The sequence below is a fragment of the Aphidius gifuensis genome, linkage group LG4 (genome assembly GCF_014905175.1).
Source record: "Aphidius gifuensis isolate YNYX2018 linkage group LG4, ASM1490517v1, whole genome shotgun sequence".
In the NCBI taxonomy this organism is placed as follows: domain Eukaryota; kingdom Metazoa; phylum Arthropoda; class Insecta; order Hymenoptera; family Braconidae; genus Aphidius; species Aphidius gifuensis.
The window spans coordinates 6,221,948-6,248,188 of record NC_057791.1 but is presented as its reverse complement, the minus strand read 5'-3'; the positions used below and the strand labels follow the sequence as shown (position 1 = coordinate 6,248,188).

Genomic DNA, 26,241 nt, shown 5'->3' with positions numbered 1-26,241 from the left:
ATAGGGATTCCCTGAGTTCTGTTCCTGTCAGCCTGTTGTTTTTTTTTTTTTTTTTTTTTTTTGTTGCTGTTGGTAAAAAACCACACACATAGTAAATGACCCGTCATTTATGCCATTGTAACCGTCAATCCGTCATTTGTTTATGTATATTACAACACCACATGTCCATTGTCCACACAAAAAAACAAATTTATTCTCATAACGATAAACACAATAAATAAACAAATATTCAAGGTAATAGACAATATTTATTTATCAATAATTTTATTAATTATTTAGTTATTATATACTCACTTGATGTTATTCCTGTTTAGTTGTAAAAAAATATGTTAATAATTTTTTGTAGTTTTATTGGTTATGAATTACACTTGTTTTTTTTATTTTTTTTATTTAAATTAATCATAGTGTTTTTAAATAAACTTAGCTTATTATTTATCAATTGTAATATTCAACTATTAAACTAACACAAAAATTATTATTGTTGTTTAATTATTATACTAATCTTTTTGTTGTTTATCTTTTTCCACATGTCAACAGATCAACAAAGAATTCAGTCATCATAAATAAGTAAATATGTCGACAAAAGTAACGTCTATCATATTATTTAATTTCAAATCATTTTATAAACTTAATTACGTTGACCCTCCATTATGGTGTGAATTTATGGGAATCATTAGTGAAAATGATTCAGGTATGTATATTTATTCTTCTTGTTTTTTTACTTAGCTACAATGCAAAACACCAACACACATACTTGTAATTTAGTCTAAAATAATGATAATTAATTTTTTTTTTTTAGATCGAAATGATTTTATAGATGCAATAAAATTTGTACTTGGTGAAAAATTAAGTAATTTTGGATATAAAAGTTATGCTGATTTTATGTATAAAAATTCTGCTGGTGAAAAACTTCAAAATGAGTAATTTAATTTTAAACTAATCATTTAAATAATTTAATTTATTTTTATATTTATTATAAAATTTATCTGATTTACAATTTAGTATCACATTTGTTTCTCTTACACTACTATCCCCTGAGGGTGTTACCCAAGATTTCGCACGTTCAATTGACGACAATAAATGTACATATATCATCGACAAAGAGGTAACAATAATTAAAATTATATAATGAAAAAAAATTGATTAATAAATAATTTTATATTTACAGGAATATTCTGACGATGAAGTTTACATGGATACATTAAAAAAACAGTTTCATATTGATATAGAAAAAATACAATTTCATCAAGGAATGGTTAATACCATAATAAATCAATCACCAATTGAAATGTCCAAGACATTTGAAGAACTCAGCAAATCAATAAAATTTAAACAACAATATGATAATTTAAAAAAAGAAATAACCATATGTGAAGCTGAAATTTCAAATTTAAATGATAAAATACATCCACTTCTTGAACAAAAAGATACATTAATTCGTCATGCACCTGGTAACAAGATACTATGTCAATTAGAGGTAAAAAAAAATTATAAAAAACCTATTAAAAATAGTTTGATAATATAAATTAAATTATTTACTTTTTTAAGGAAAAATTCAAAGAACGTTATTATCTATTTGCAATTCATCAAAAAGAAAAATGTATTAAAAAAATACGTGATGATAGAAATCATATTTGGGAAAAAATACAAGTTATAAGTATTGCTGAAATAAGGAACTTATTAAATAAAATATTAAAGTTAAAAAAAACTTGTGAATTGATTGCTAAACCAAATGGAAAACTTGATGCTAATTCAATTAAAATATTTAACAAATTATTGGAGTAAGTATTTATTCATTAAATTAAATAAATGATTATTTTAAAAATTAATTAATAATTTTAGGTCAGATGCTGAAGGTGTTGATGATATTTATGATAATTTAAGAATAGCACCTGACAAAGAGTACGAGTGTAAAAATTATAAAGAAAACCGATTAAAACTCAATGAAATTGTTGGTATTTTCATAAAAGAAATTAGTGATATAAAATCATTTCAAGGTTTGCAATTGATAATTGAAGGTGGAAATTTTCAATTGGAAGAAAGAATGGATAAAATAGAATCTTTGGATGTTCATGCATATGAAACTATGGTTAAATTCAATCAAGTTCTTGATCTTGGTACAATATATCATAAAAATCATCACACATTTCTAGAAGGAAGAACTGAATTGTTTAGACAAAAAGGTATTTTAATTAGAGAAGCTATTGATAATAATGTCGAAAGTATTGGAGAAACATTAATGAAAAATATATATAAACCGATATATGAAAAACGTGAATTTGATCTTGATTTTTCAAGTCTTCCTGATAAATTATTAAATATTACTGATGAAAATGAAGCTGAAAAAATGAAAAATAAATTACAAGAAAATATTGATTCAGTTCAAAAAAATATTCATAAAAATGCCATGACTGCATCCAAAGAAAAATTAGATAAACTTGATAATGAAATGAAAATATATGTTGATAAAAAAACTCAGATGGAATTACAATTAGAAAATTTATATGAACGATTTAAAATTTCTCAATTAATTAGAAAAGAATATTTTATGAAATATTTAAATTCTGTTGAAGAAAGAATTAATGAAGTGTACGCATCGTTTACTGATAAATATGATGAAAGAGTTAAAATAATTATTAATAATGAAAATGAGCCTTATCTTGATGGAATATTATTTGAATTCCATGGACAATTATTAAGTAATTTATCAAAAAAAAATAAAATAATTGCTGCAATTTCAATACTTTTTGCTCAAAAATTGGATTCATTAAAAAAGTCATTTTTATTTATTAATCAACTTGATAATCAACTTGGTGAACAACATATATCTTGTCTTATGGATTATTTAGGATCCACGAAACTTGAACACCAAATAATATTTGTACAAAAATATCAACAAACTAAAATTCTTAGAGAAAATGCTCATACTCTCATTAAAATTGACAGAGTAAGTTCCCTTTTCTTTTTTTTTTAATTTTATCATTATCATTTTTAAACAATTCGAATTATTTATAATTTTGTTATTTCTTTTTACAGGATGAGGAAGGATCACTGTTGCGAATGAGATATATTTGAACCACAAAAAAATATTTCAGGTTGAATATATGATAAATAATAACTTGAATTGTTCCTTTTTTTTGTGAATTAATATTTCTTTTTTTATGTTTTTATAATAAACTCAATAAAATTATTTTGAAAAAAAATTGAACAAAGTGATTTTTATTATTTAAACAACAATTTATTATTATTATTACAAAAGGATTCTAAAAATTTTCTTAAATTTTACAATCTTTATTTTTTATGGAAGTTTTTTCTATGACTATTTTTTTTTTTTTTTTTTTTTCTTTGATTATTTAAACATTTTTGTATTTGAAAAAAAAAAAAAATATTTATATTATCTATTCATTTTTTTTACCAACTGTTTTTTTTTCTTCAACATGTTTATCTTCTTTTTTGTCAATTGAAAAATCAAGTCTTACATAGACAACAACCAACAAAAACATGAGATAAAATGCAGCAACAACAAGAAGTGGTTCCTGGAACATCATCATCTTTGGAAAATTATATTTCAATTTAAAATTTTGAATATGACTTTCAACAAGATTTGTTTTTGTCATTGATATAACAGGACGTCCAGCAGTATCAAGATAAGAATAATGAAGTGTATCTGGTAGTTGTACGACATCATAAGGTGTTGATAATTTAAAGTTTTTAGATCCTTCTGGTAGAATAATTTTAACAACAAGCTCATCAATAACCATATTATCAAAAACATGATCAACAAGTCTCATATTTAAAACATATTCATCATTTTCATGATAAAGATACTCATAACTTGGTACATTATAACCAAGTGTATACTTTGTTTTCCATCCACCAAATAATGGAAATCTTGGACGAAGATTAACATCAACTGAATTTCTTTTTACTCTTGTATTTGATGTTGATATATTACCAATATCATCACGATAATAGACATCTGATGCTGCTGCTGGTAAAATTGTATCAAAATTTTGTACACTTGATTGACCAGAACCATGTTGCATTGAGTATTCATATCTTGAAAATGAACCTTTCAATAATGCACCAGTATGAAGAAGTTCAATTGTTTCTTCAACAGCAATATTACCCCAATGTGATACTTCAATAAGTCTTTCTAAACGTGTTACAGTCAAAAATTTATTATTATTTTCAAAATGTACAGTAAATTCTTCCTTGCTAAAACCATTAGTTGCATCAACAATGTCATAAGTAACTGTTGATTCTTTTAAACTGTGTGATTTTATTTTACTGTATGATCTTATATTTTTTGTTGCCAATAACACTTTTGTTGTTTGTTTTTTTACAACATATGGAGTATAAAGATAAACATTATCTGTAAATTTAACCAATTGTTTTTCACGTTGTGTTATTTCTTTTGGAAATGGTACCATTTCATGAGTTGATGATGTTTCAATTTCAATTTTAGTCATACCACCAGCTTCAAGTGGTTTTTTAAATATTATTTTGTATGATTTTTCATTGTTGTTTTCAACTTCAACAACATCAAGCTTGGTTTTTTTTGTTCCAGATAAAGATGCCTTGATAAAACTGAGATTTTTTTGTTTTAATTTATCAATAGTAAAGATAAAATCATTGATTGATGACTTGCCTGGATTTGTTATTTGAAGTTTAATTGTTGTTTTTGCAATTTGGCTTGATAAATCAATTGTACGATCAACTTTATCAAATACAACATCATTTTTTTGGTTATTTTCAGCAGCTGATATATAATTAATGCTGATTATTGCCAAGAACACGATGATCATCGAGCTCCATAATTTTGCCATTTTAATTAATTTCAATTTTACCACTTTATTAAATAAATATTTGATACACTTTTATTTATTTTTCTTATTTCAGGAGCCGGCGTTTGACGACCAACTGACGTGATTACGTGGTATTTTTATTTTTTTTTTTTTCAGTAAGCGACGTGGCGGTATCCCGAGTCAGCTTATTGTTGCCACATGGCAATTGGTCTAATCTTTTTGTTATCTATTCTGTTAAATTATCGTTTTTTATATTTTTTTTTCAGTCTATAAAAATCTAGAAAATTATTATTGTTAGTTTATATTTAAATAAAAATATTTATTTATATTATAATTGTTTAATTAGTTTTTATAGGGAGTTTTTTTTTTCTTCCTAGTTTAGGTAATTTGAGATTTGTTTTATCATTGATCGGTAATTCAGATTTCAAATATCATGGACGCAATTCGCGGTTATATTTGAATAGTTTTAAATGTAGAATGTCTGAATAATAAGTTAATAATAACGATGAAATAAAAAGACAAAAATAATTTTACCCATTGCCTCTTTGAAATGTTTAGGTTTTGACCTATATATTATTTGAATATGTTGAAGTTATGACTCCCGACGAAGAAATTGATTGATTAATATTTAATGAGACTCATGTGTTGTTAGTTTATTTTTATCATCAAAATTATTATAAATATTTAATATTTTTTATGAATATAATTTATTGATAAGTGAATTATTATTATCTTTACATACAAATAGGCTGTTTTTTGTAACATAAAATACCATACGACACGAAAAAAAAAAAAAAAAGAAAACGGCTTTAGTGGAAATGCCTATTCCACTTAGCTCGCTTTCTTGGCCTTGTAGCATTGATTTTCATGGCCAGAACATTCGTCATGTCGTTCCCAATATTGAATCCCATATTTAATTGATACCCAGAATTTAATCGATCAATAATAGGAATCACAATAGCTGGATATTTGCTCATTTTTAATTTATCTATAATTATTGAATATCGTTTTTCTTCAGTATGCAAAGTTGATTGAAGTAATAATGTACTTGTAAAAATAAGCACATTTTCATCATCATTTATTATTAGTTTCTCAATAATATCTAGTAAATGATTATGTTTTTTATTTTTTAAAAACATATGCAACAGCTTTTTAAAGTGTTGAACAATTGTAGACATTAACTCACTAGAATATATTTCAATCAGTAATGGTATAAGCTGGACAAGGTGATGTGTCATTTGATCAACAGTGTATTCATTATCAAGAATTCCAATGTAAACTAAATCCAAGTAAGAAGTTCCTAATTGATCAGGTTTTAACACTGTCAACAAAGCATCAAGCAAAACCTTTGCAGTTCGTATTTTAACATGATCGCATTCCATATCACAAATACGTGAAATCATTTTGTAAATAAAATAGTTGGCTGGAAGCAAGTTTGTCTTAAATGCAGAAGGAACGTTCCAGGATGTTTTAACTATTTCTAAAATGAGATCAGTTAGAAATACTAATCTTGACTCGAGTTTATCACCTGACTTGACAATGTATTCCTTGATAATATAATTCTGACAACTATCAGACAACAAATATTCTGGTCTCGAAAAATCAGCAAAATAATTTTTGATAATATGCTGGTGAAATTCTTCTGAAAATAGATATGATCTGCATGAACTGCTGTTTAAAATATAACTTACATATCCGTGACTTTGTAAAGGTCCAAAACCATTTTCTGTTTCTACAATTCTTTTAATTGTCTCAAACAATTTTAATATGTAACGTTCGTAAAAATCATCAGGAACCTCAGAAATGTCAAAGATATGATTCCAAAAGTGATCTTCAGTCTTGACTTCATCAATACAAGTTTGTATCATGCTCCAACTTTGTGAGGATGGTGCATCAATAAATAGTTTAGAAATATTTTGATATAAAACTCCACGGATTGATAAATGCTTTTCTTTTTTCCATAGATTCCACATCATTTCTTGAATTTGATCATGACTTGCTACTTGACAAAATAATCTTATTCCATGTTTTTTAACAGATACTTTTTGATTGACAAGAGTATTTGAAAATTCTATGACTTTTCCAACAGGCACACGACGACCAACGTTATTCAACGTATTGACAGCTTTGTGAACATAATCTCCTTGACAAAATTCAAAGATTGGTGAAAATGATACTGGTGGATTGACAATGTTCAATGACCTCAGAAGAGAACAGTTGAATTTATACTCGTCTTTTGTTTTGCTGTTTGTCAAATCGAGTGTTTTTGATTCTGGTATAAAAGGTGTAAATAATTTTTCATATGATGAACCCTCACATAAAACTGCAAGAATATAAAGATTTTTATGAGCATCAACATTTTCTTTTATTTCTAAATCTTTCAAACATTGATTTGCAAACATGATAGGTAAATCTTGATGCCATCTAATATAACGAAGGAATCGACGTGCGAGATTGCGTCTAGTGATTTTACTCTTACATAATTTAAGATATTCATCCCAGTTTTCTATAATTTTTTCTGGTGATTTTTGCAATAATTTTATGACCATGGAATTGTGAAATTCGATTTTTTCAGGTGACTTTGGTTTATCATACCAAGCGAGAAAAATATTTTGTTCTCCTTTTTCTAATAGTTCATCAGTTCTAATACTCCACCAGTTATTCACTGTTTGACGATCTCGTGTTACTATGCGTTTTACAGCTTCATACAATATCGGATAATTCGTTATACTTAATTTTTCTAATGGAACGTCAGCCTTGGCATTTCTTTCATTAAAATCATACATACTACTCAACAGGCCATTGACAGCTGCATGTCCATTTTTATGCATGCACATTTGGGTTATAATTTCTACCATACACTTTCTTTCGTAATCAGGATTATTTTTAAGGATGTTCCATCTAAAGTCCTCCCAATCTTTTTCACTATTGAGATCAATGTAAACTTCAATGTATTTATGAATTTCTTCATTATGTTTTAAATTTGTGAAGATTAAATCACAAATTAAGTTTACAATTATAAGATAATTTGATTTTATCTCATTTTTTAAATGTAAAAGCATCACTAATTGTTCAACAATAACCAAGTGTTCTTTTGGTAAATTTTTAACATCGAAATCAGTACGTAGTCTGTATAAAACATTTGGAATTACTGGACTTTGTTCATTTTTATGTCGCATGAATATGTAATCCAACACATTGAGAAGAGCATCATCATCATTGTTGACATGGCATGTGTATATGAGCTCTTGTAAATATACGCAGCGATTATTAATATCTGATTCTTTTGATATTTTTTCTTTTATTAATGGAATTGACTCATTTGTTGGCAAATAACATATCCACGAGTATTCAATGTTCCTTGATGTATCATCTTTTTCGATTTTTTTTCTAGCAATTTTAATTCTCTCTTCAGGATTTAACAATCGTAAAAGATCTGGTGATATCAAATCGGTACACTCCAACAAACTTATTCCATAAGAATCCTTAAATGTTGACATTAAAAGATTCAATTTTTCTTCTTCAGGATAGTATTTTAAATATTCGAAAAGTGTTGGAAAATAAAAATTTGCATAATTTTGTGGAAATTGTTTTTTATAAAATTGATAAAATTCCAATTTGTTTAGCTTTGCTGTGATTAATTTTAAATTCAGACAAGGCATAAAAAGCTTTGGATTTGTCAAGAAAGCATTGCGTGCATGTTTAAAAAATAATTCACTTTTTTTGTTAGTTAATTTTACATATAAACCGGAAGTTGTTTTTTCGATAATATCAACAAAAATGTCAGTATGATTTGTAAGTAACTTAGGTAAACATTTACTGTATTTAACAGGAGACTTTTTTAATAATAAAATAACAATATCCGGAAAACGTGGATAGATAATTTCAAGCTCACTAACAGTGACTGGTTTTTTCCATTCGTTAGTAGTAATTCGAATAAAGTCTTCTCCACAGGCAAAACAAAGTGGTCTAACTAATTCTTCACCATATTGTTCTTTCAATTCAATGTAAAAATTTTCAGCAATACCTTGTTTATTGGACAACATCAAATATTTCGCCAAGTTTTTAATAATTTTAATGCGAACAGTCAATGAGACATATGGAAAAATGTGCTTATTAAAATATTGGCTATTGGTGATGTCCTCATTGCTGCCATCGAAAAACCACTTGACTTTGAGTGCACGATCATTGATGAAGGCATCATCAGATTTAAGTGCACTCACAATACCATCAGGTTGATGAAGAATTTTAGCTACCTCAAGACGAACAATAGGCACAAGACACTCTGGAAGTTCAGCTGAACTCTTGACATAAACATTTTTTACCCCATCATCATCAGTTTCCATTGTATCATCAATGAGCTTTCTGGCAATGCAATTCAGTGTTTTATACTTTTCACCAGGTGTCTTGCCTGGTATTTGTTGGATTGCTTCAAGATATGGTGATTCCATTATGTACTCTGTGATTGTTGATGACACTGTCACAAAAACCCTGATAAAAAAATATTAATTTTTAATTTTTTTAATAAAATACTTTAATGATAAATTTTTTATTTACCTTATTTAACACAATGACAAATTCAGATTCACACTTGATTATACTGAATAACAATTGGATCCAACTAAAAAGCTTGTGTCGTGTTACACAATATGATGAAATAATAACAAGTGATAACAACAAGCACTTCTCTCTAACAAGCAACAACACTCACCGTTCACGTCAGTTTTCGTGAGTCATGTGACGTGACTGAACAGAATAGTACATATTGGTACATATGTTATACGTTTGACACCTAAATTCTAAAACTCCCTAAAATTATCTAAAACCACGGCCTTGCTTAGAAATAATCATAATTATACTGATTTAAAAGTTTTAGATTATTATAGATTGTATTATTATCATCGATCGGTTTACCTTGGTGATTTTCTGTACTTCCCGTCATTATATTCTCAATACATTTATTAACTTGGGAAAAAATTAAAAATTCTCACTAATCTGATACAAATAAAAGAATGCACTCGTTCAAAAAATGTTAAATAATGATTAAAAAAATATATATAATATCGATAGCAAAAGATGGCTGGTACCGAGTTCGTTCCCAAGCCGGATTAAGGCCAAAAAAAAATCCGAGTTCGTTCCCGGGGGCGGTACTATTGCAGCCGAGTTCGTTCCCATCGCGATTTCCCCTATTTTAGTTTTAGATACCCCCTCCCTTAACATTTCCCTCCACATTTTTTCCAGGCTTAGGATTCGCGGCAAATTGCAGGCATGTTTAAAAATGTGTTTTATATACATATAATGTATATTGTATATATATTAGGGTGTTTTTTTTTTTTTCGATATTTTTTTTTCTCTTCACCAATCTTCATACAAGTTTATACAGCTTTAAATCATGCCCAGAAAAAATTTGAACTCAATTGAAAAATATTTAGAGGTGGTTCAGGGGTCATTTGTTTTTTCCATTTGATTAACATGGGGTTAATACACTTCATTCACTATTTTGATCATGGAGGCTTTAATTTTCGACCGTTCAAGTTCGCGTTGGTCTTATTTTATAGAGTATTGAATTTTATAGCATATAATATTCATAGTTTTGATCATTTACAATTTTGTTTTTCAGAAAAATTGTAAATACTACCCTTTTGAAGCATTATTCCACTATTTTTTTTAATTGTAAATGATCAAAACTATGAATATTATATGCTATAGAATTTAATACTCTATCAAATGAGACCAACGTGAACTGGAACGGTCGAAAATTAAAGCCTCCATGATCAAAATAGTGAATGAAGTGTATTAACCCCATGTTAATCAAATGGAAAAAACAAATGACTCCTGAACCACCTCTAAATATTTTTCAATTGAGTTCAAATTTTTTCTGGGCATGATTTAGAGTTGTATAAACTTGTATAAAGATGGGTGAAGAGAAAAAAAAATATCGAAAAAAAAAAAACACCCTAATATATATATATAATATATTTTTTCAAATATAAGTCAAAGTAAAATATAAATGTCAATATAAAATAATTTATTTTGAGTGCTTAAAAATAAATAATAATAGATGAAATAAAATAAAAAATAATAATCTAATATTATGAATATTATATATTTTGATATGATATACATAAATATAATATTTTTTATTATTTAATATGTACATTTATATTCTTTAAAATATGTAGTAGAGTAAAATAGAGTAAATATAAAGGTCAATATATAATATAGTATAAGAAATTCAATAATAAATGATGAAATAACAAAAATAAATAATAATATAATAAAATAAATACTATATTTTGATACAAAATACATCTATGCATATTGTATGTTATAAATATAATATTTTTTTTTATCAATTATTCATTATTTTTATTTATTTTCTTCAAATATAAGTCATAATTAGTAACTTTTTGCTTATAAAATAAATAACCGTATAGAAAATAAATTCGATATATATGTCAATATATAAAAGTCAAACTTTATATTAAATAGTAATCTCAATTAAAATTAATTAATTAATTAATAAACTAATTATAAAATTGGTATTTTAATTAATAAGTCAAATAATGAAGTATAAATATTTGATATTAATCAATAATATCTTAATAATACTAAAAAGTCGTGCTACACTGGGTAGACTCGGTTAGATTCGGGCATGCTTGATTGATGGTTGGTGGAATTACGAATCGTGCTGCACCGGCTAGACTCGGTTGAATTCGGTCTCCGGAAAAAAGCGAACTGGCAAAGTGGAGGGGACACGGTAGGGGAAACGATTGGAACGAACTCGGATTTTTTTTTGGGAACGAACTCGGATGAACGTGCCCCGCCCTCACAAATTAATCCGGGCATTTCGGGGAAGCGGGAACGAACTCGGCAATTGCCCAAAAGATGATCTTGTTTGTCCAAGTCGACTTTTAGGGTAATAATTAATAAGTATAAATACTCGCTTAAAAAATAATTTTTAAATACTTTATTAATAACTAAAACAGATAAACTTAATAAACAAAACTTAGAGTCTAGTCTCAAATTGACTAGTACTTTGAGAATCAACATCATCAATATTATGTTCTTCAAAATCACGGCTCTCATCAATTTTATAATCAGCACTTTTTTTATAAACTCTTTTTTTGCCATATATAAAAATAATTAAAACAATGATGATAATCGCAATAAAACCAAGGCCAATATATGTTATGATTTTTTTCATTTTAATTGCATTATGTTTCATTTTAATTGCCTGCCTACATTCGTCAAATATTTCCAAGGTCTTATTTGAAATATAAGAATTTCCTGAAGTTATCTTGCAATTGTTGCATTTAATTGTTGGAAATAATTTAATTTTTTTCAGTAAAATCCATTCACTCAGTTCACAACAATGGTCTTGTTTTAAATTTAATTCAACACTTGTAACATCAAGTACATCCAGATAACAAAAACTAGCAATTTCATCAACCCCAAAACTAACAATTGCATTATTCGATACATTAAGATACTTTAAATAATAAAAATGTTTTAAATTAGGTATTCTAGTCAAGTGATTTTCGCTAATATCTAGAAAATTTATATTTGAGTCAATAGTTATATTAAAATCTTCATCAGAGAGTTCATTCATTCCAAGATACAACGTTTGTAAATTTGTATTTTCAAAAATATTTGGTTCCAAATGAGCTATCAAATTTTCATGCAAATTAAGTGCAATCAAATTATCTTGATGTAAAAATGCTCCAGAATCAATTTTTTGAATTGCACTTTTTTCAAGACTTATGTATGATAACTTTGGATATTTTTCAAAAGCATCATTTCGTAATGTTCGAAGATAATTACCGTCAAAGTAACCTACCTGTAATCAAAAAAATAAAGTATAATATATTTTTATTTTGTATTACTGCTAAAGATCATATTGATAATTATTTTAATTTTTGAATAGGTCATTACCTGGATATCATTTTTAAGATTATCAGGTATTTTTCTCATACCAAGATTATTGCATGTCACTTGGTACATTGAATTACGTTTACTGTAAAAACAATTTTTTAGATCTAAACTATTGAAAATTAAATCAACTCCATTGACTTGACCATATAATTTTATTGGTCCATTAGTTAATACTGTAATTAAAAATAATAATGAAATTGTTTTATCTGATAGTGATGATAAGTGATCCATTATGATCTGTATTTTTAAAAATGATGCTCTAATTTTTTAACTAGCAGGTTTTATATTCAAGGTCACGTCCTCTATGATTTTGTCATCATCATAACTCAATAATTCTAAAACAAAAAAATAAAAATTTGTAAAGCAATAAGACAATAAAGAAGAATTAAAATTATCTGTTGTTTTTTTAAATTGATAATTTGTTATTGATATATGAAATAATTTGTTTAATAATTAAATACATATTTGTAATTTAAAAATATTATTATGATCAATAAATTATTATCAACAACAAACTAAATTAATTTACACTTTTTTAAACCTTGTTATTCATCACTTGAATAACGAAATTGTTTAATTATTAAACAATTAACAACAATTATACATTTTATTTATTACCTTGAAATAAAGAAAAAATTTTTTTAATTATAGTTCATACATCAACAATGAATGTTTGTTTATTGAAACAAGATAAAAAATATAACATTTAGTGCACTTTGGTTTTTCTTATTTTTATTATTCTATATAAACACAGCAAAGTATGGATACTTAAATTTATGTGTTTCTTTTAACAAATTAATCACAAATTGATAAGTAGCATTATACATGTATAATAGTAACACAATGTTTTTGGTGGTCATTTTGTTGTTCAACTAAATTATAAAACTATCTTCTTGCATGTTGAACATCGTAACTATCAACGAATATATAAAATAATAAAAATAATCGCTTTTTTTTACGAATAAAACAACTTGGTTCGGTAAAAAAATAAAAAGTGTTTTTTAATCGTTAATAAAAAATGTCGCAATCAAAACAGGTTAAAGTGTATCAAAAATATTCTTGATTTCCAACACAATGTGTAAAATTGCATTCGTTTTTATTTTTTTTTAAATAAATATTATTTATTGAATAATTATATACTAGAAATTAATATTAGAAAAATCTATCACTCTGATTAACTTGAAAAATAATATATAACATTAATGAAAAAATAAAATTGGTATATATAATATTGATATTTAACATACATTAGTAATGTAACATTACTATTTTTAGTAATAATAATATAAAAAGATAAATAACTTTACCCTTTGCCTCTTGAAAATGTTGGCGTTTTGACCTCTACTATCTGAATGTGTCGAAGAATTATTATTACTCAATCATGTGATGTCAATGAGCTCACTAATGGAATCGAATCATGACAATGAAATTAATCTAAAATTTAACATGCATGTTTAGCAATTTATTTCTTTATGTTGATCGAGATTTTCTTTTTCAATAATTTTTGTTCAATAAAAACACAATGATAGCTAAAAAAGAATAAGTTAAATTTATTTTTATTTATTGATCCGATCGATCGACTATATTTTATTATTTTAACAAAAACTTTTTTCAAATGCAATATTAATTATTAAGTTACAACTTTTTTTTTTTTTTCTAATTCGTTACATCTAATAATCGCTGTGGCTAATTTTTTCTTTTTTCATTCTGATCCGTCATGGCAAGTGTGAGATCAACGATGATTATTCAATTCATCAATGATAGGAATCACAACAGCTGGATATTTACACATTTTTAATTTATTTATGATTATTGAATATCGTTTTTCTTCATCGTAAAAAGTTGAATGAAATAATAATGTTTTTGCAAAAAGAAGAACATTTTCATCATCATATAATACAAGTTTCTCAATAATATCCATTACATTAGTGTTTCCTTTATTGTATAAAAATACGTTCAAAGGCACTTTGAAGTGTTCAACAATTTTAGTCATTGACTCACTAGAATATATAACCAGTGATGGAATAAGCTGAACAAGTTGATGTATCATTTGATCAACAGTGTATTTATTATCAAGGATACCAATGTAAACTAAATCCAGATAGGAAGTTCCCAATTGTTCAGGTTTTAACACTGTTAAGAAAGTATCAAGCACAACTTTTGCACTTCGTATTTTAACATGATCACATTTCATACGAAAAATAAATGAAAACAATCTCTCAATCAAAGTATCTACTGGAAGTAAGTTTTTACAATACTTATTCATACTATATGCAGGAAGATCGTTCCAAGATGATGTGACAATTTTTAAAATACCATCAGTTAAAAATAATAATCTTGACTCGAGCTTATCACCTGCCCTGGCAATGTATATAGACATAATATAATTCCAAATGCTATTATACAACAAATAATCTGTTTTGAAAAAATTCGAAAAATAGTGTCTGATAATAAATTGATGTAATTCTTCTGAATTTATTTCCAATGTATCAATAGTAATTGGATATCGATCATTTTGATTAAAAACAGTTGATTCAGATACTAATGTACTCGTAAAAAGATGAACATCTTCGTCATTAATCCTAATGAGTTTATCGATAACATCTATTGCACTAGTATTTTCTTTATTTTTTAAAAACATATGTAACGGCTTTTTGAAGTGTTGGACAATTTGAGTCATTGACTTACTGGAATATATAATAACCAGTGATGGAATAAGCTCGACAAGTTTATGTATCATTTGATCAACAGTGTATTCATTATCAAGAATACCAATGTAAACCAAATCTAAATAGAAAGTTCCTAATTGTACAGGTTTTAACACTGTCAACAAAGTGTCAAGTAAAACCTTTGCAGTTCGTATTTTAATATGATCACAATTCATATCACAAATGCGGAAAATCAATTCATAAATTAAAGAGTTGATTGTCGGCGAGTTCATGTTGGATGCGCAAAGAATATTCCAAGATGTTTTAACAATTTCGTAAATAACATCACTCAAAAACACCAATCTTGACTCAAGCTTATCGCTTGCCCTGGTAATGTACTGATTTATAATATAATTTTGAAAGTGATTAGACAACAAAATCTGTGATTTTGAAAAATTAGCGAAATAGTGTTTAATGATGAATTGATGTAATTCTTCTGAATTTATTTGCAATGTATCAATCATTATTGAATATCGTCTTTTATCATTAGAAATAATGGATTGCAATAATAATGTATTTGTAAAAAGAAGAACATTTTTATCATCACTCAAAACGAGTTTCCCAATAATATCGAATAAATGAGTATTTTTTTTATTGGATAAAAATATATTCAATGGCTGTTCAAAGTGCTGAACAATTGTAGACATTAACTTAGTGGAATATATTTCCACCAGGGATGGTATAAGCTGGACAAGTTTATGCGTCATTTGATCAACAGTGTAATCATTATCGAGAATACCAATGTAAACTAAATCCAAGTAAGAAGTTCCTAATTGATCAGGTTTTAACACTGTCAACAAAGCATCAAGCACAACTTCAGCAGTTCTTATTTTGATATTATTACAATTCATATTACAAATACATGAAATCAGTTTGTAAATTAGATAGTTCGCTGGAAGTGAGTTTGTCTTAAATGCAAAAGGAACGTTCCAGGATGTTTTAACAATTTCTAGAATAAGATCAGTTAGAAAAGCTAATCTTGACTCGAGTTTATCACCTGACTTGACAATGTATTCTTTGATAATATAATTCTGACAACTATCAGACAACAAATATTCTAGTCTTGAAAAATCAGCAAAATAATTTTTGATAATATGCTGGTGAAATTCTTCTGAAAATAGATATGATCTGCGTGAACTGCTGTTTAAGATATAACTTACATATCCGTGACTTTGTGAAGGTCCAAAATCATTTTTTGTTTCTTTGATTCTCTTGATTGTCTCAAGCAATTTTGAAATGTAACGTTCGTAAAAATCATCAGGAACCTCAGAAATGTCAAAGATACGATTCCAAAAGTGATCTTCAGTCGTGACTTCATCCATGCAAGTTTGTATCATGCTCCAACTTTGTAAGGATGGTGCATCAATGAACAGTTTGGAAATGTTTTGATACAAAACTTCGCGAATTGATAAATGTGTTTCTTGCTTCCAAAGATACGACATCGTTTCTCGAATTTGATCATGACTGGCTACTTGATAAAATAATCTAATACCATGTTTTTTAACAAATACTTTTTGATTGACAAGAGTTTTTGAGAATTCTATAACTTTTTCAACAGGCACACGACGACCAACGTTATCCAACGTATTGACAGCTTTGTGAACATAATCTCCTTGACAAAATTCAAAGATTGGTGAAAATGATACTGGTGGATTAACAATGTTCAATGACCATAAAATTGAACAGTTTAATTTATATTCACTTTTTGTTTTGCTGTTTGTCAAATCAAGTGTTTTAGATTCTGGTATAAAAGGTGTAAATAATTTTTCATACGATGAACCCTCATATAAAACTGCAAGAATATGAAGATTCTTATGAATATCAACATTTTCTTTAATTTCTAATTCTTTCAAACATTGATTTGCAAACATGATAGGTAAATCTTGATGCCATCTACTATAACGAAGGAATCGACGAGCAAGATTACGTGAGGTGATTTTACTCTTACATAATTTAAGATATTCATCCCAGTTTTCTATAATTTTTTCTGGTGATTTCTGCAATAATTTTATGACATTGGAATTGTGAAATTCGAATTTTTCAGGTGACTTTGGTTTATCATACCAGGCGAGAAAAATATCTTTTTCTCCTTTTTCTAATAGTTCATCAGTTCTAATACTCCACCAGTTATTCACTGTTTGACGATCTCGTGTTACTATACGTTTTACAGCTTCATACAATATCGGATAATTCGTTATACTTAATTTTTCTAATGGAACTTTAGCCTTGGCATTTCTTCCATTAAAATCATACATACTACTCAGCAAGCTGTTGACAGCTGCATGACCATTTTTATGCATGCACATTTGGGTTATAAGTTCGACCATACACTTTCTTTCGTAATCAGGATTATTTTGAAGAATGTTCCATTTTATGTACTCCCACTCTCTTTCACTATTGAGATCAATATAAAGTTCAATGTATTTATGAAACTCTTCATTGTGTTTTAATTTTGTGAAAATTAAATCACTAATTAAGCTTGCAATTATAAGATAATTTGTTATCTTATTTTTAACATGTAAAAACATCACAAATTGATCAACAATAATTAAATGTTCTTTTGGTAAATTTTTAACATCAAAATCAGTACACAGTCTGTTTAAAACATTTGGAATTACTGGATTTTGTTCATTTTTATGTTGCATGAATATGTATTCCAACACATTGAGGAGAGCATCGTTATCCTTGTTGATACTGCATGTGTATATGAGCTCTTGTAAATATTCACTGCGATTATTAATAACTGATTCTTTTGATATTTTTTCTTTTATTAATGGAATCGACTCATTTGTTGGCAAATAACATATCCACGAATATTCAATGTCCCCTGTTGTATCATCTTTTTCGATTTCTTTTCTAGCAATTCTAATTCTCTCTTCAGGTTTTAACAATCGTAAAAGATCTGGTGATATCAAATCGGTACACTCCAACAAACTTATTCCATAAAGATCATTAAATGTTGACATTAAAAGATTTAATTTTTCATCTTGAGGATAGTATTTTAAATATTTGTAAAGTGTTGTAAAACAAAATTCTTTATAATTTTTTGGGAATAAATGCTTAAAAAAATGGTAAAATTCCAATTTATTTAGCTTTTCTGTAATTAATTTTGAAAACTTCAAAGGTATAGACAGCCTTTTAGTCTTCAGTTGATAGTTAAAAAAAGATTCACAATTTTTGTTACTTAACTTGTTGTTCAAATTGAACCTTTTGACAATATCAACGAAAACATCAGCATAATTATCTACTAAGAGCTGTGGAAATGATATTAAACCAACACACTCCAGAAAACTTATTCCATAAAGTTCCTCAAATATTGAGATTAAAAGATTTAATTTTTCTTCTTCAGGATAGTATTTTAAGTATTTGTAGAGTGTTGTGAAACAAAACTCGTTGTAATTTTGTGGAAATAAATGCTTGAAAAAATGATAAAATTCCAATTCATTTAGCTTTTCTGTAATTAAGTCTAAAAACTGAGAAGGTATAGACAACGTTTTAATCTTTAAAAAAGGATTCAGTTGATAGTTAAAAAAAGATTCACAATTTTTGTTACTCAACTTGTTGTTTAAATTGAACCTCTTGACAATATTAACGAAAACATCAGCATAATTATCTACTAAGAGTGGAAATGATATTAAACTAACACACTCCATAAAACTAATTCCATAAAGTTCCTCAAATATTGAAATTAAAAGATCTAATTTTTCTTCTTCAGGATAGTATTTTAAATATTTGTAAAGTGTTATAAAACAAAATTCTTTTTGATTTTGTGGAAACATTTTTTTATAAAATTGATGAAATTCCAATTTATTCAGCATTGTTGTGATTAATTTCAAAGACAGTAAAGGCACAAATAACATTGGATTGTCCAAGAAAGCATTTCGTGCATTTTTTAAAAATAATTGACATTTTTTGTTACTTAACTTGATGACTAAAATGTATTCTTTGACAATATCAACAAAAATGTCTGCATGATTTTTCAGTAACTTGGGTAGAAATTTACTGTATTTATTAGGAGACGTTTTTAATAATAAAAAAACGTAATCCGGAAAACGTGGATAAATAATTTCAAGCTCACTAACACTGACTGGTTTTTTCCATTCGTTAGAAGTAAGTCGAATAAAGTCGTCTCCACAGGCAAAACAAAGTGGTCTCACTAATTCTTCACCATATTGTTCTTTTAATTCAATGTAAAAATTTTCAGCAATACCTTGTTTATTGGACAACATCAAATATTTCGCCAAGTTTTTAATAATTTTAATGCGAACAGTCAATGAGACATATGGAAAAATGTGCTTATCAAAATATTGGCTGTTGGTGATGTTCTCATTGCTGCCATCGAAAAACCACTTGACTTTGAGTGCACGATCATTGATAAAGGCATCATCAGATTTAAGTGCACTCACAATACCATCAGGTTGATGAAGAATTTTAGCTACCTCAAGACGAACAATAGGCACAAGACACTCTGGAAGTTCAGCTGAACTCTTGACATCAACACTTTTCACACGATCGTCATTAGTTTCCATTGCATCATCAATAAGCTTTCTGGCAATGCAATTTAGTGCTTTATACTTTTCACCAGGTGTCTTGCCGGGTATATGTTGAATTGCTTCAAGATATGGTGATTCCATTTTATACTCTGTGATTATTGTTGACATTGTCTTAAAAACCCTGATAAAAAAATATTAATTTTTAATTTTTTTAATAAAACACTTTCCTGTCAAATTTTGGATTTACCTGTTTCTTTTTTGACAAATTCTGATTTACACTTGATTATACTGAATAATAATTGGATCCAACTAAAAAGCAGCAAGTTTGTGTCGTGTTACACAAATCACAATATGATGAAATAATAACAAGTGGTAACAACAACACTCAGCGTTCATATATGACTATCTAAACAGTATATTAAACACGCTCAACACGTTTGCGGTTTGACACCTAAAACTGCATAAAAAATTCTAAAATTCTAAAAATTCTATGATCATCTGAAACCCCGGCCTTTCTTAGAAATGAAATAATTATAATATCTTGTAAATCTATGTATGTATGTATATTAAATACATGAAGACTAGAGACTAAGTTTCCTAAGTTTGTACATCTACAAAAAGTTTGTACATCTAGAGACTAAGTTTGTATATAAATTATAGAATGCATAATTATCATCGATTGATTCGCTGCGATTCACCCTGTTGATTTTACCTATTCGTTTTAAATTACGGGAAAAAATTATATATTTAATTGATAATATTTCAACTATAATACATTAACTAGGGCAAAAATTAAAAATTCTCAACTATTTGATACAAATATAAAAAAATGCACTCGTTAATAATAAATAAATGATTCCAAATAGATGATAAACTTATATTTCTTGCACCTTTCAAGATGCAACTATTCTAATTGATTTTAATTACATTCAAATTTTTTGTAACTAAATATTTTGATGTTTTTTTGTATTTGCATCAATTTGTATATATTTATTATTTACTTTGATTTACTTATCCAACTGGGGAAAATGGCCGCAGGCATTATAACTGCATTCAAGTTGAATGATTCAACGATAATATAAATAATAATAATTAATAATCAATATAAAAATAAATTTGATGACGTTAATCATTGTGTCAGTATTTTTTTAAAAATCATTTTAATCATGCTAAAATAATAACAATGAAATCAAGATATGAAAAGTGGGGGAATAAATGTCGTTCATATAGAAACATAATTTGACATTAACAAAGTTTATAAATAAATTAATTATCATCTAAAATGTGGTCAATATTTTCAAGAGATCCAGCAAGAGATTTTCCATTTGAAATAATAAATGACGTTGATGAATTTAAAGGTACCACTTTTTGGAAACTTTGTAAAGGAAAAAAAAAGGTATAAATATAACCTCAAATTAATTTTTTTAATATTTACATATAATTAAGATTGTAATAGTATTTATAAATAAATTATTTTGTTATTAGCTATTACTATTATTCATAAGAAACAATTTAATAATTATAAAATCTTTAATAGTAATTTATTATTATTTGTTGTTTTTTTATTCAGGGTACTGGTGAGGAAGTGTCAATTTTTGTTCATGACACATCACACGGTCAGGCACAATTTGAAACTGCTAAAAATTCATTAAAAAGATTAAAAACACTTAGACATCCAAGTATCCTAACATATGTTGACAGTGTTGAGGTAAAAAAAAACCATTAAATTTTTTATTTTAAAATATTTTGTTTATGTGCTTTTTTCTTGTATTTACAGACTGATAAAATTATTTATTTAGCAACTGAAAAAGTTGAACCACTGTCTGTACGTCTTAATAAAAAAACTGACTTTGCTGAAGGTTCAAAAAAAGAATTATATTTTTCCTGGGGAATATTCCAAATAACAGCAAGTATTTTTTTTTTATATATTCTAAATAAATTATAAAAACAATTGAATATTTTTTTAATTATTGATGATAAATTATTACAGAGAGCATTAAGTTTTTTAAACAATGATGGTAATTTACGTCATAATAGTGTTAATATACATTCAGTATTTGTCAATGAAGAGAGTGGTGAATGGAAATTGGGTTTTGTTGATTACATGACAACAATTGATGCACCTTACAGTACTCTACGACATGATATGCAACGTTATTGTCCACCAGAAGCTCATGGAAATGTAAAACCAGCAACAAAATGGTAATGTAAAAAATTTATATAATAAAATAATCTATTATAAATTTATTTTCATTGACAAATTACAGTTCAATTGACATGTGGGGTCTTGGTTGTCTTATCTGGGAAACATTTAATAAAAAATCTCTTGAACAACAATCGAATTTAAAAACAACTGATCAGGTAATGATTTCTATGCTACTTAAAGTGACAATAAAATGATTAATATAATAATTATTTTTTAGATACCAAAACAATTATTACAAGTTTACAAAGAATTAACATCAATAAAACCAGAAAATCGTCCAAATCCAGCAGATGTTATTGCACGTTGTCGTAGTAATGGTGGATTTTTTAAAACAAATTTAGTTGATGCATTATTATTTCTTGAAGAAATACAAATGAAAGAAAAAAATGAAAAATCAAAATTTTTTTCACAACTAGCTGGTCAACTTGATAGTTTTCCAGATGGTGTTGGTAGATTTAAAATATTACCACAATTATTAGCTGCATTTGAATTTGGTGATGCTGGATGTGCTGTATTACCACCACTATTACAACTTGGTAATAAATTACCAGATGTTGATTATCAAAAACGTGTTGTACCATGTGTTGTTAAATTATTTGCATCAAATGACAGAGCAACTAGATTAAGATTACTTCAACAACTTGATAGATTTGTTAATCATTTACAACCAGGAACTGTTAATGATGCTATTTTTCCTCAAGTTGCAAGAGGTTTTTTAGATACAAATCCAGCAGTTAGAGAACAAACAATTAAATCAATTGTTAATTTAGCACCAAAGTTAGATTATAATAATCTTAATGTTGAAACATTACGTTATTTTGCAAAATTACAATCAACTGATGAACAAGGTGGTATAAGAACAAATACAACCGTTTGTCTTGGTAAAATTGCTCAACATCTTCATCCTCAAATACGTCAAAAGGTAAATAATTAAATAAATATATATTTAAAAATTTAACAAAAAAAAAAAACTAATTACATTATACATAAAAGGTACTTACTGGTGCATTTATAAGAGGTACAAGAGATCCATTTCCACCAGCTCGAAGTGCAAGTGTATCAGCACTTGCAATAACACAACAATATTATTTACTTCAAGAAGTATCAAATCGTATACTTCCATCATTGTGTCCATTAACAACTGATCCAGATAAAACAGTTAGAGATAATGCATTTCGTACAATACGTGGTTTTCTATCAAAATTAGAAAGAGTTTCTGAAGATCCTGGTCTTCGTGAAACAATGGGTAAAACAAATAAATATGTTGTTTTGTTTTTAATTATTATAATGTTATTTAGCATTTGTTAATTGTTTTTTTTTATTCTATTAATTTAACAGAGGCTGATGTCAATACAGCAACACCAAGTTTAAGCAATGCTGCAGCAACATGGGCTGGTTGGGCTGTTACAACAATGACTGCTAAATTTTATAGAAGTCAATCAGATACACCAAAAACATCAAATCCAGATGGTGGTAGAATATTACTCAACAAACCAGCATCACTAGGTTTGTTTTAATATTTATTTTCATTTAATTTTCAAGTTATAAAATTATTGATTGATTGATTGATTTCTTTTTGGGTTTTTTTTCACTTAGAACAAGCAAGTAGTTCACAAAGCAGTGCAAGCACAACAGCAACAACAAGTAGTGCAACTAGTATGGCATCATTGGATCATGATCATGAACATGATTCACAAAATGCTAGTAATGCACATTCAGAATGTGATTGGGACTGGGAAGCTGATAATTGGGGTGACATGGATCAACAAACAACATCAATATTAGTGCCCATTGTTCAACCATTACCAACAGTAGCACCAAAATCAAATGATCATTGGACAAGTCTAGAAGAAGAACCAGTAAGTCTTTTTATTTTTTTTTCATAATAAATTTGTTAGTTTCTAATTTTTATCTTTATTTTAATTTTCAGGAAGAAGAAACTACTGACAAAAATGATGCTTCAGAATCAGGATGGGATGATCAAGACTTCCAAGTTTTTGATAACTATCGACCAACAAATAATTCAGGTAAAAAAAAAACTAATTATTTTTAAAATCCAATTTAAATACAATAAAAATATATTGATAATTAATTTATAGATATAAATAAATTCGAAGACGCCAAAAAAAAACGTGAAGAGAAAAAATTAGCAAGACAAATTCAAATGGAAGCTAAAAGAGCTTCAAAATTGAAAATAAATATACCAGCTAAAAAAATATAATTTAAATAAATTTTAACGTAATTTTTTTTTTTTTTTTTATTAACTTAATCAGTAATTTAACTGTATTATAAAACTATAAATCTTATAATAATATTATTAATAATAATAAAAATACAATTTACATGTATATTGTTAAAATTTATTTTTATAATTTTTGAATTATAAACGAGAATATTCTGGTGTTTTTTCAAGTCGTATATTCATAGCATTTGCATTACCAGGTTCTCTTTTGTATCCTAAACTTTCATAAAATGATATCAATTCATCACGACAATCAAGTGCAAGTTTATAACATTGTAGATGTTTAGCAAGTTGTGTTATTGTTGATACTAATAATTTACCAAGTTGTTTACCTCGATAAGTTTTATTTACAACAACATCTTCAAGTCTTCCTTTCTAAAAAAGTAAATGAATAAAATTAATATTTATAATAATTGCAAGATATAAATTTATATTTACCAAGGCACAGTTATGGATGAATTTTTGTTCAACAACCAATGTTGATGCACCAATGACTTTCTTTAAATTAACATCTTCAACAACAATAACATAAAAACCTCCAGCTTTTTTCATATGGTAAAATCTATCTAAATGAAATAAATAAAATTATTAAAATAATTATATTTAAAATTTAATAATAAATGAGCTTTCATCAAAATAATTACCTAAGAATTTTTCCTTGGTGATGTTACCCACATCTGTCAGCTGTCCAAGAAGTTGGAGAAAGCCTTGAAATAATTTTGAGTTAAAATTATTACAACAGAATTTTTAATTTCAATTGAAGATACTTATAAATAAATTGTTAATACCTTTATTGTAGTCAGATGCTCTAAGTGGTCTTATCAATAAACTAACATCATTTATTTTATTTGGCAAACAATCTAACAAATTTTTATTAAACAAATCATCAAAATTTTCATCAGCAATAAGATTGTCGATCTGAAATAAAAAGTAAACAACAATTTATTGTTTTCAATATTTAATTTGTTTATTTTTTTGATGATGATTTAATTGTTTATAATTCAATTAACTTACAACTTGTCCAGACATTTTTGCTCAACAGATTGTACTCACAAAAAATACTCCAAAATATTTTATCTATTGAAATTACTTTTTATTTTTTTTGTTGATTTTAAAAAATCGTTCTTTTAATTACTTTTATAATCACTTTTGTTTATTTATGATTTATTTTTAATCTGGTACACTCACAATTTTTTTTTTTTTTTTTTAATGTCACATACCACAAACTTGAGAAATGTAACAACGTGGCATTTATTAAAAAATACTTTCACAAACCTTCAGGCTATATTTTTTATTTTTAAATAATTATAAAAAAGTATATTTCTTATTGATATCCATATGTTTATTTTTTTTTTTTTCTCAATAGTTTTGTTATTATTTTGATACCTGATTTGTTGATCTCTCACACAGATTCAAGGTCACTCATCAAATTTAATTTTTTAATTTCTTTTTATTATAAACAATTAAATTAGTCTTAAACAAAATAGAAATATTAAAAATTTAACTTGCTTTATTTTTTCTATTAATTATCGAATATTAATTGATTATTCTTCAATTGTTTATTAAATAATTAATAATAATTTGTGGAATTTTATAAAAACTTGTGGTGAATTTTGGTACTTTTATTTAGAACTTACAGGTAAAAAAGTATTCTGTAAAATTTGATAATTATATTTTTTTATAAACTAAAAACAAATTTCAAATTTAAACAATAGATATAATTTTCAAATCGTAATTTATTATTTAAAAATATCATAAATCTAATTCATGTAATTAAAAAAAAATTTATAATAAGCATAAAATAAAAAACAAATCCAATTTAAATAAAAAAAAAATACTTGAATATATA

The 26,241-nt window shown here is 26.4% G+C and overlaps 7 protein-coding genes across 7 annotated transcripts; 2 read left to right on the top strand and 5 right to left on the bottom strand.

Annotated features, from left to right (window-relative positions):
- The first annotated feature begins 122 nt into the window (after positions 1-122).
- LOC122854908 (structural maintenance of chromosomes protein 1A-like) lies at positions 123-3,203 on the top strand. Its single transcript, XM_044155943.1, has 8 exons — positions 123-234; positions 538-691; positions 800-920; positions 1,003-1,105; positions 1,169-1,477; positions 1,549-1,781; positions 1,843-2,947; positions 3,037-3,203. Exons 2-8 carry the CDS (start codon positions 574-576, stop codon positions 3,073-3,075), a joined length of 2,028 nt encoding a protein of 675 aa, XP_044011878.1. The 5' UTR covers positions 123-234; positions 538-573; the 3' UTR covers positions 3,076-3,203.
- A 179-nt stretch (positions 3,204-3,382) lies between these two features.
- On the bottom strand, positions 3,383-5,088 carry LOC122854907 (dolichyl-diphosphooligosaccharide--protein glycosyltransferase subunit 1). Its single transcript, XM_044155942.1, has one exon. The coding sequence runs from the start codon at positions 4,827-4,829 to the stop codon at positions 3,399-3,401; it is 1,431 nt and encodes a 476-aa protein (XP_044011877.1). The 5' UTR covers positions 4,830-5,088; the 3' UTR covers positions 3,383-3,398.
- Positions 5,089-5,565: 477 nt separating this feature from the next.
- LOC122854906 lies at positions 5,566-10,090 on the bottom strand. Its single transcript, XM_044155941.1, has 2 exons — positions 9,366-10,090; positions 5,566-9,299 (listed from the first exon to the last, which is right to left on the bottom strand). The coding sequence occupies exon 2, from the start codon at positions 9,257-9,259 to the stop codon at positions 5,618-5,620; it is 3,642 nt and encodes a 1,213-aa protein (XP_044011876.1). The 5' UTR covers positions 9,260-9,299; positions 9,366-10,090; the 3' UTR covers positions 5,566-5,617.
- A 1,679-nt stretch (positions 10,091-11,769) lies between these two features.
- Positions 11,770-13,676, bottom strand: LOC122854905 (toll-like receptor Tollo). The gene is made up of 3 exons (XM_044155939.1): positions 13,362-13,676; positions 12,744-13,078; positions 11,770-12,648 (listed from the first exon to the last, which is right to left on the bottom strand). Exons 2-3 carry the CDS (start codon positions 12,972-12,974, stop codon positions 11,818-11,820), a joined length of 1,062 nt encoding a protein of 353 aa, XP_044011874.1. The 5' UTR covers positions 12,975-13,078; positions 13,362-13,676; the 3' UTR covers positions 11,770-11,817.
- Positions 13,677-14,437: 761 nt separating this feature from the next.
- Positions 14,438-20,911, bottom strand: LOC122853794. The gene has a single exon (XM_044154215.1). The coding sequence runs from the start codon at positions 20,110-20,112 to the stop codon at positions 14,476-14,478; it is 5,637 nt and encodes a 1,878-aa protein (XP_044010150.1). The 5' UTR covers positions 20,113-20,911; the 3' UTR covers positions 14,438-14,475.
- A 139-nt stretch (positions 20,912-21,050) lies between these two features.
- Positions 21,051-24,498, top strand: LOC122854903 (N-terminal kinase-like protein). Its single transcript, XM_044155937.1, has 11 exons — positions 21,051-21,340; positions 21,515-21,652; positions 21,722-21,850; positions 21,935-22,146; positions 22,212-22,305; positions 22,368-23,072; positions 23,144-23,396; positions 23,489-23,656; positions 23,747-24,009; positions 24,081-24,177; positions 24,250-24,498. Exons 1-11 carry the CDS (start codon positions 21,227-21,229, stop codon positions 24,369-24,371), a joined length of 2,295 nt encoding a protein of 764 aa, XP_044011872.1. The 5' UTR covers positions 21,051-21,226; the 3' UTR covers positions 24,372-24,498.
- LOC122854904 (probable glucosamine 6-phosphate N-acetyltransferase) lies at positions 24,497-25,874 on the bottom strand. The gene is made up of 5 exons (XM_044155938.1): positions 25,407-25,874; positions 25,181-25,310; positions 25,037-25,099; positions 24,831-24,958; positions 24,497-24,767 (listed from the first exon to the last, which is right to left on the bottom strand). Exons 1-5 carry the CDS (start codon positions 25,419-25,421, stop codon positions 24,531-24,533), a joined length of 573 nt encoding a protein of 190 aa, XP_044011873.1. The 5' UTR covers positions 25,422-25,874; the 3' UTR covers positions 24,497-24,530.
- Positions 25,875-26,241: the final 367 nt, after the last annotated feature.

Bases quoted from the DNA above. Each gene is read 5' to 3' on its own strand.
- LOC122854908 (XM_044155943.1), top strand. From the start codon at position 574: ATGTCGACAAAAGTAACGTCTATCATATTATTTAATTTCAAATCATTT. The intron at 692-799 runs GTATGTATATTT...TTTTTTTTTTAG, and splicing joins CATTAGTGAAAATGATTCAG to ATCGAAATGATTTTATAGAT. The intron at 1,478-1,548 runs GTAAAAAAAAAT...TACTTTTTTAAG, and splicing joins AGATACTATGTCAATTAGAG to GAAAAATTCAAAGAACGTTA.
- LOC122854907 (XM_044155942.1), bottom strand. From the start codon at position 4,829: ATGGCAAAATTATGGAGCTCGATGATCATCGTGTTCTTGGCAATAATC.
- LOC122854906 (XM_044155941.1), bottom strand. From the start codon at position 9,259: ATGGAATCACCATATCTTGAAGCAATCCAACAAATACCAGGCAAGACA.
- LOC122854905 (XM_044155939.1), bottom strand. From the start codon at position 12,974: ATGGATCACTTATCATCACTATCAGATAAAACAATTTCATTATTATTT. The intron at 12,649-12,743 runs GTAATGACCTAT...TTTTGATTACAG, and splicing joins ATCTTAAAAATGATATCCAG to GTAGGTTACTTTGACGGTAA.
- LOC122853794 (XM_044154215.1), bottom strand. From the start codon at position 20,112: ATGTCAACAATAATCACAGAGTATAAAATGGAATCACCATATCTTGAA.
- LOC122854903 (XM_044155937.1), top strand. From the start codon at position 21,227: ATGTGGTCAATATTTTCAAGAGATCCAGCAAGAGATTTTCCATTTGAA. The intron at 21,851-21,934 runs GCAAGTATTTTT...AAATTATTACAG, and splicing joins GGGGAATATTCCAAATAACA to AGAGCATTAAGTTTTTTAAA. The intron at 22,306-22,367 runs GTAATGATTTCT...ATTATTTTTTAG, and splicing joins ATTTAAAAACAACTGATCAG to ATACCAAAACAATTATTACA.
- LOC122854904 (XM_044155938.1), bottom strand. The intron at 24,959-25,036 runs GTAATTATTTTG...TATTTCATTTAG, and splicing joins CACCAAGGAAAAATTCTTAG to ATAGATTTTACCATATGAAA. The intron at 24,768-24,830 runs GTAAATATAAAT...TTACTTTTTTAG, and splicing joins TCATCCATAACTGTGCCTTG to AAAGGAAGACTTGAAGATGT.